Raw genomic sequence first — 9,300 nt, 5'->3', positions numbered from 1 at the left:
ATCTATCTATCTATCTATCTATCTATCTATCTATCTATCTATCTATCCAGGTATCCTTGCCTGCTACTGATCAAGGCATTTTAGCTAAAAAATAAAACAAAAACTAATAAAAAACAAAAACCACAGCTGTCCGCTCTCTACGATGAAGATGCTTCATCTCTGACTGGTGACATGTGCTCACAGTGTGTCATGGAGGATCACTAGGGCCTGAAGCCAGCTGGCGATATTGCGGAGCAGTTCATTCCTGGAACAGGCGTCTCCGGGCCTTGCGGGGCACCCGGGGGGCGCTGGGGGCGCGCGTGGGGACCTGGACTCGGAGAGGGAGGTAGAGGTTGGAGTGGCGAGTTGGGGAAGGGCTCCAGAAGGTGGGCGTCCAGGTTGAAGTAGCGGAGAGGAGAGCGTCTTTTTGGACTAGGGGTAGGGGCCCAAGGCCAGGGATCTGGTACGGGGCCCTGCGGGTGGGGGCTGGCCACCCTTCCAGCGCAGGGGCGGAGCCCAAGGACGGAGCCCGCAGCAGGGTCGGTCCGGGGCGGCAGGAACTCGGGGTCCGCGTCTTCCTCGTAGGCCTCTTCTTGGGCGGCCATCTCTGGGACAGGAGCGCAGAAGAATCCCTGCTCGACGGCGACTTGGTGCCCGGGCGCGTTCAGGAAAGCGCCCAGTTCCAGGCCGGCAGGAGAGTGGCCCTGCCCTTCCGAGCGCAGGAGGGCCTCGGGGACCAGCACGAGGGTGAGCTCTCCGAGGGTCACTTGCAGGGCCGACGTTGGCTCGGGCTCGAGCACCAGGTCGACGTCGTCCAGGAGCAGCTGCAGGGCACAGCCGGTGGCCAGGACCACCACGGAGGTGAGTGCGCCGGCGGCCGGGGGCCCCCCCAGGCCTTCCAGGCCCTCAGGCTCCTCGGTTCGGCGGCGCTTGGCAGGGCGGGGTCCTCCGGGCGGCGGTCCCCAGCAGGGCTCAGGGTAGGCGCTGGGGCTGCGGGGCCGGCTGCCCATCACCTGGACGGCGCTGCGGGCGGCGCTCCCGGGGCCTGTTGGAGGGTGTGAGGGACTGGGTCCTGCACGCAGGGACAGCTCTCGACGACAGGTGAGGCGGCCGGGGGCGGCGGGGCGCGGCACCGGGCGACGCAGAGAGAGTGCCTGGAGTTCTGGGGGCGCCTCCTGAGAGGCCGGTAGTCCTGGGGTTCTGGTGGCTCAGCGCCCGACCTCACGCTTCAGAATCTGAAAATCCTCCGCGTGACCGGTCAGCACTGCATTAATAGGAGAAGTCAGGTGACCGGCGGGGGCGGCTCAATATAAGCGCCACCTCCTGCCAAACGGGATTAGATTTGGCAGTGGTTTTTAAAGAAACTGTAGAATACTTCTTAGATGACCCTATGGGGATGATTGCCTTTATTCTTGGCGGGGGGTGGGGGAGGAGTGTAGGTGGATAGCCAAAATACAGTGTCAAAAAGTGCTTGCTTACTTTAAGAAATAGTCTTTGTCTAATGTCCTCTAAGATTTTCGAAGAGCTCTGAAAAGTCTTTACTTCATCATAGATCAGTGCTTCCCTGCCCCGCTCACGTGGTTCTTGGAATTCTTTTCATTCAGGAGAGAAATTAGAAATCCTAATTTTCTGTGATAAAAAAGTTTTAAAAAATAAGCAGGCGAAACTAACTGCAGTTTTTTTTTTTTGTTTGTTTTGTTTTAATTCTAACTGCAGTTTTTTGGTTGGAGGCCAGACTGTGGTAAGGATTAATAACAGTAGCAAAAATATATCATAAGGTTAACTTTTTGTTTTCAAACTTTGTCTGACTCCTATCATACTGTTCAAAAAATTAGATTATTCAGTCCTCATTAATGGAACTCATAGGAAAAAAAGGGAATTTGAGAAAATGAAATATTTGGTTTGTGTTGGATTTGGGAATTAAAAACCAACATGTTTAAGTTTAAAACAGAGATCTTTGACTTTTTACCTATATGTTTATGGCAAAAATCCTAGTTGTGAAATTGCTAGGTAGTAGTGTGTGGCACCCCAACAATAATAGTTAATGCCAAACTGCTTTCTTAAGTAGTTGTCCTAATTTATATTTCTGTGAACAGTGGGTAAGCATTCCCTTTGCACCACATCCTTGCCAACACTTAGTATAGTTAGATTTCTGAACATTTTCCAATCTGATGGTGTAAAATGATATCATGTATTTATGTATTTCTTTGATTACTCAGTTGATCATGTTTATATGTACATATATGGGCCATTCATGTCACATCTTCTGTGTAATGTGTGTTTATGTTTTTGCCATTTTTGATGTTACTGAGTTTTGGAACTTCTTTTTTATTGATGTGTGTTGAAATTATCTTTTCCCATTTTGTTTCCCTTGCCTGAGGAGACAGATCCAGAAAAAGTACTGCTAAGGTTACTGTTTGTTTACTGCCTATGTTTGTTTGTTTTAGGAGTTTTATGGTTTCAGGTCTTACATTTTGGTAATCCATTTTGAGTTTATTTTTGTGTGTCAAAGTAAGCACTTTAGTTTCATGTAGTTGTCCATTTTTCCCAGAACTATGATTGAAGAGGCTGTCTTTTCCCCATTGTATATTCTTCCCTCCTTTGTCATAGATTAATTATAAGTGTGGATTTATTTCTGGGCTCTTAATTCTGTTCTATTGATGTATGTGTCCTTTTCTGTGCCAGTACCATCCAGTTTTGATTACTGTATCTTTTTAGTATAGTTTGAAACCTGGGATTGTGATTCCTCAAGCTTTGTTTGTTTGTTTGTTTTCTGTCTCAAGTTTGCTTTGGCTATTCAGGGTCTTTTGTGCTTCCATAAAAATTTTAGGATTATTTGTTCTATAGATATCTGGGTGGCTCAGTTGGTTAAGCGTCTGCCTTCAGCTCAGGTCATGATTCCAGGGACCCAGAATAGAGTTCCATATCTGGCTCCTTGCTCAGCAGGGAGCCTTCTCTCCCTCTGCCCTTCCCCCTGTTCGTGCTTTCTCCCTCTCTCTCTCTCTGACAAATAAATAAAATCTTTAAAAAAAAGGATTATTTGTTCTAGTTCTGTGAAAAATACTACTGGTATTTTGACAGGCATTGTATTGAATCTGTAGATTGTTTTGAATAGTATGGATATTTTAACATTAATTCATCCAATTGATGAGCTTGTTTTATCTTTTCATTTATTTGTGTCATCTTCAAGTTCTTTCATCAGGTCTTTCACCTGCTTGATTAAGTTTATCCCTAGGTATTTTACTCTTTTTGGGGCAATTGTAAACAGGATTGTTTTCTTAATTTCTCTTTCTGCTACTTTGTTATTAGTGTATAGAAATACAACTAATATACAGACTTCTGTATATTAGTTTGTATCCTGCAACTTAAAGGAACTCATTTATTAGTTCTAATAGTTTATTTTGGTCAAGTCTTTAGGGTTTTTTACATATAGTATCATATCATCTGCAAATAGTGACAATTTCACTTCTTCCACACCATTTTTTAAATTATATTTTTATTTTATTTATTTATTTTTTTAAAGGATTTTATTTATGTATTTGACAGGGAGAGAGAGAGAGCTCACACACAAGCAGACAGAGAGGCAAGCAGAGGGAGAGGGAGAAACAGGCTCCCCAGTGAGCAGAGAGCCCCTGTGGGGCTCTGTCCCAGGATCCTGGTATCATGACCTGAGGCAAAGGCAGACGCTTAACCCACTGAACCACGCTGGCGCCCCTTTCCACACCATTTTGAATAGCTTTTATTTATTTCTCTTGTCTGATTGCTGTGGCTAGGACTGCTAGTACTATGTTGAATAAAAGTGGTGAGAGTGGTCATCTTTGTTTTGTGTGTGCTCTGAGAGGAAAAACTTTCAGCTTTTCACTATTGAGTATGATGTTAACTGTGGGTTTGTCATATATGGCTTTTATTATGTCAAGGTAGGTTTAGAGGAAATTTTGTCAAATGCCTTTTCTGTCTCTGTTATGATTTTTATCCTTCATTTTGTGAATGTGTAGTATCATGTATATCATGCTTTATGGTAAAATTTAGAAGCACTTGTATTAATACAAGGCATAAGATAGGGATGCCCCCAACAACGATACTGTTCAACATGGAATTGGAGTAATATCCATAAAAAAATCAAGGAAAAATAAAATGTAAGAGGCTTGTCAAAAAAGAGACAATATTCTCATTATTTTGGACATATTATGGCATTTATTAAGCAAGAGAATCTACAGATAAGCCATTAAATAAATTAAATCATTTTTCTGGATATCAGAACAACATAACAAATTATTTCTATATGCCAGTTACAATGTACAAAATATATTCAGGATCTTAGAACTATCAAAACACAGGGTCTTTAGAATTATAAGCTTTTCCAGCACTGGAGAATTATAGTAAAAATATATTGGAAGAAAATAATGCAAAAGAGTTGGTTCTTTTGGAAAAATCCCCCCAACCGAGCAATATAGTTAAAACATTTGATAACCTTCTCATTAAGAAAAGGAGGGCACATGATCATCGCTCCTCATTCTGTTTGTTTTGTATCCAACAAACATTTGTCCACATACACCTATTTGTTAGATTCCCCAAAAGTATCTACAGCCCCCCAAAAGTCAAAATGACAAGGTTGTCATAAACTAGCACGGACACTGGGGCCAAAACCCATTAAGATTTTTTTTTTTTTTTTTAGTAATTACTATAATTTTTGGAGGAAGAGGTGCAGTGGTAGGGTGCTGGGGAAAGGATGGGTTTTTAGAAAAAAGTGCAAAACTAGGGAGAATGGAGCTACTTAAGCGTAACCTTATAGAGAAAATAACCTGAGCAGCATTTCGGATTTCTGGAAGTACACTGTATTTCCAGCAGCATTTCGTTGCTGAGGTGATTTCCTTTCAGATGTTTCGGTTCGCCATTGATCCAAAATTTTGCAATGCAGCTTGCATCAAAGGAGCATCTGTCCGTTATTCACGCTTGGTGATTCTCGCAGGTCGTGCAATGTACACACCCAGCGGCTCTTCGAAGACAGTCTTAAGGTGCCCACTGGGTGGCAAGGGATTGTGGGAGCAGTTCATTCCTGGAACAGGCGTCTCCGGGCCTTGCGGGAGGCACCCGGGGGGCGCTGGGGGCGCGCGTGGGGACCTGGACTCGGAGAGGGAGGTAGAGGTTGGAGTGGCGAGTTGGGGAAGGGCTCCAGAAGGTGGGCGTCCAGGTTGAAGTAGCGGAGAGGAGAGCGTCTCTTTGGACTAGGGGTGGGGGCCCAAGGCCAGGGATCTGGTACGGGGCCCTGCGGGTGGGGGCTGGCCACCCTTCCAGCGCAGGGGCGGAGCCCAAGGACAGAGCCCGCAGCAGGGTCGGTCCGGGGCGGCAGGAACTCGGGGTCCGCGTCTTCCTCGTAGGCCTCTTCTTGGGCGGCCATCTCTGGGACAGGAGCGCAGAAGAATCCCTGCTCGACGGCGACTTGGTGCCCGGGCGCGTTCAGGAAAGCGCCCAGTTCCAGGCCGGCAGGAGAGTGGCCCTGCCCTCCCGAGCGCAGGAGAGCCCCGGGGACCAGCACGAGGGTGAGCTCTCCGAGGGTCACTTGCAGGGCCGACGTTGGCTCGGGCTCGAGCACCAGGTCGACGTCGTCCAGGAGCAGCTGCAGGGCACAGAGCCGGTGGCCAGGGCCACCACGGAGGTGAGTGCGCCGGCGGCCGGGGGACCCCCAGGCCTTCCAGGCCCACAGGCTCCTGGGTTCGGCGGCGCTTGGCAGGGCGGGGTCCTCCGGGCGGCGGTCCCCAGCAGGGCTCAGGGTAGGCGCTGGGGCTGCGGGGTCGGCTGCCCATCACCTGGACGGCGCTGCGGGCGGCTCTCCCGGGGCCTGTTAGAGGGTGTGAGGGACTGGGTCCTGCACGCAGGGACAGCTCTCGACGACAGGTGAGGCGGCCGGGGGCGGCGGGGCGCGGCACCGGGCGACGCAGAGAGAGTGCCTGGAGTTCTGGGGGCGCCTCCTGAGAGGCGGGCAGTCCTGGGGTTCTGGTGGCGCAGCAAGGGCGCGGGGCTCAGCCTCGGGCGTTCGAATCCCAGGTTTCTCACACTGACCGGTCTGCGCGGATCTTTCAAGTGACGCCGGCGGAACCAAAGTCGCAAAATGTCACGCTAGGCTCTGCCCCTTCCGAGGCTCCGCCCCGTAGAAATCGCAGTACCTGTGCAGCACAAGAGCCGAGGCTGTGGTTAGGGAAACACTTTTATGAGCCTATAGAAGGCAGAACACTGGTGTAACTCATTCTTAGAAAAAAAATATACCAATAATAGAACTTAAAACATTGTTCACCTTTAGGACTAATGCTTTCCTGTGATTTCATCCATTCTAGAGAAAAGACCACTCAATTAGATCACTCCCGCCCTCCCTCCCCCCACCCCCCTCGCCCCCCGTAAAATGGACTTACCCAAATGCTCCAAAAAATTTCTTTACGACTGGGTCTATCATTTCAGGAGTAAATGAAAAATACTGATTTCTCTTTAGGAAAACTTTTGTTTTAATACTAAAGTAAAATATCTGTGCAACTTTCTTCCTGAAGGTTTAGGTCGTTATAAAATTATTAATAATATCAATAGCAATTAAAACAATATAATTAAATTGTTTTCTTGAGCAATTATTATGACATATCCACCATTTACTGTTTAAAAAAGTGATCTTTTTCTTTAAAAAAAAACCCAACACTTTATTGAGGTATGATTGATATACAGAAAGCCGTATGTATTTAATGTATACAGTTGAATTCGGAAGAAGTGAACACCCATGAAACTATCACCGCAATCAATGCCGTAAACATATCTATCACCTACAAAAGCTACCTCCTGCCCTATTTAAAACAAATGATCTTTTCAGTCTTCAAAACAGCTGACACTGGGAGTGGTAAGCTGAGTTATCCAAAATTAGATACCTAGTTTGGGCTAGATGTGGGAATCAAATGCAGATTAACCTGGTTTTAGATCATCGACTCTTTACTCATATGTTTATCGTATATATCTAGGAGTGGATAACTAATTGGTACTATGTGTATCTTTTCAAATTAATAGGTAATGCTTCCCTCTGGTTTTTTTCCCAAAATGGTTTTCATAGTTTACACTTTTATGAGCAGAGTATGTTTCTATTTCACTACATCCTTGCAAACATTTCTTACTGCAAAACTGTTAAATCTGGTGTAGTAAAATGCTCTCATTGTGTTTTCATTCTGCATGTCTGATTGCCAGTCAGGGTGGATCATTTTTCACATGCTTATTGGTCGTTCTCTCCCCCCCCTTTTTTTTTCTTATTGGCCATTCTTGTATCTTCTTCTTTGAAATGTTCCTATCTTCTATGATTTTTTTATTTAAAAAATGAATTTCAACACTTCTTTCAGTTTTATGCAGTGCTGGTAACTTCCTCGTCAAAGACCGAGTTGGAGAGCCCATTCTCAAAAAGGCCATTGCTGATCATTTTATTTGAAATGGCTTTCTCTGTTCACTCTATCTCATCACTCTCCTTATGGCCTTCATAGTATTACCACAATCTGTAAATAATCAAAATATTGTTTAAAAAACTTGGGTTTCAGATATACTCCCTGTCAATCATTTATCAAATGTATGTATAGCAAATGTCTCTATCATAGTCTTTGAAGATTTTAGCCTTGATTCAGTATAATTCTCACTCATTCTACCTTGGGTGTAATTTGTGGTGATTTTAATATGCCCATGGATCTCCCCCACCCCAAATCTTGGTCCCCGAGTTCTTTTAATGTTCAACAATTTTGTCCTCTTTCTTCATTGACTCATACTCTTGACCTTGCCATTACTCCAAATTGTAACCCCTCCATAATCACAATTTCACACATTGTATTCTCAGAGCCCCACCTCCTAACTTTCTAGCTTAGTCCTTTAAATATCCAAATTCTTTCAGTCCTTCTGCCCTTCTGGAAAAATCCATTGATCCTACTACCTTTTCACTGAAACCAATGCAATCAGGTCCTCACTTCCCTCTTTACCTGGAATTTAAATTCCATGGACAGTCATTATAATCGTTGTCAGGCTTATATCTTCATCTCCCTTTCCTGCTTCTTGCTTTGCTGGTTAATGTATTTGTTACTCTGTGGCTACATTTATTCCGCTGAGTGGGGCTGGAAAAAAACATTCAATCCCAGGGACTGGTCTTACTTTAAATTCATGATCAGCAACCTCAAGCAGGCTACTAATTGCTGCCCAGTGATCTTACTATGTTGTTCTATTTCATTCACTTTTTCACTCTTGTAGATGAACATTGCATGCTTTCTTCTCTCTGCAAACCTCTGATACCTCATCCCTTATTTTCTCTACTAGATGGTCACCTTTTTCTTTTTCACTGAGACAATAGAAGCAATCAAAAAATATTTTCCAAAATTCCCATAATCACATCTCATTAAGCTCCACTGGGATTGTATGTTTTGCCTTTTGTCCTCTTCCCATAGATGATACGTCTGTGCTTCTAGCAAAGTCCTCTTCCTCCATTTGTGCAGTCATCTCATCTCATTTTGCCTCCTCAAAAGCATCACTCTAGCAATCCCCTTCTCTCTGTCCAGCACCATCAAATTTTACTACCTTTACCGATTCAGTACCTTCAATATATAATTGATGGGTAAAGTCCTCTATCTTCATCAAAAACAAAAGCAAAAATGAAGTTTTGGGACTTCATCAAAATAAAAAGCTTCTGCACAGCAAAGGGAACAGTAAACAAAACAAAGAGGCAACCCACAGAATGGGAGAAGATATTTGCAAATGACACTACAGACAAAGCGCTGATTTCCAAGATCTGTAAAGAACTTCTCAAACTCAATACCCAAAGAACAAATAATCAAGTCAAAAAATGGGCAGAAGACATGAACAGACACTTCTCCAAAGAAGACATACAAATGGCTAACAGACACATGAAAAAATGTTCATCATCATTAGCCATCAGGGAAATTCAAATCAAAACCACATTGAGATATACCACCTTACACCAGTTAGAAAGGCAAAAATTGACAAGGCAAGAAACAACAAACGTTGGAGAGGTTGTGGAGAAAGGGGAACCCTCTTACACTGCTGTGGGAATGCAAGTTGGTACAGCCACTTTGGAAAACAGTGTGGAGGTTCCTCAAAAAATTAAAAATAGAGCTACCCTATGACCCAGCAATTGCACTCCTGGGTATTTACCCCAAAGACACAGATGTAGTGAAAAGAAGGGCCATATGCACCCCAATGTTCATAGCAGCAACATCTGCAATAGCCAAACTGTGGAAAGAGCCGAGATGTCCTTCAACAGATGAATGGATAAAGAAGATGTGGTTCATATATACAAAGGAATAT

The 9,300-nt window shown here is 44.5% G+C and overlaps 1 protein-coding gene and 1 pseudogene across 1 annotated transcript; both read right to left on the bottom strand.

Moving 5' to 3' along the window:
* Positions 1-238: 238 nt before the first annotated feature.
* On the bottom strand, positions 239-989 carry LOC112822633 (proline-rich protein 23A-like). The gene is given in 2 exon segments (XM_025870384.1): positions 239-281; positions 283-989. Coding segments are annotated over 2 exon segments (750 nt in total).
* Positions 990-5,029: 4,040 nt separating this feature from the next.
* On the bottom strand, positions 5,030-5,783 carry LOC112820111 (proline-rich protein 23A-like; annotated as a pseudogene).
* Positions 5,784-9,300: the final 3,517 nt, after the last annotated feature.

Source organism: Callorhinus ursinus, unplaced genomic scaffold, assembly GCF_003265705.2.
Source record: "Callorhinus ursinus isolate GAN/ISIS: 27379988/994484 unplaced genomic scaffold, GSC_fseal_2.0 scaffold1, whole genome shotgun sequence".
Taxonomy (NCBI): domain Eukaryota; kingdom Metazoa; phylum Chordata; class Mammalia; order Carnivora; family Otariidae; genus Callorhinus; species Callorhinus ursinus.
This window is presented reverse-complemented; position numbering and strand designations above follow the sequence as displayed.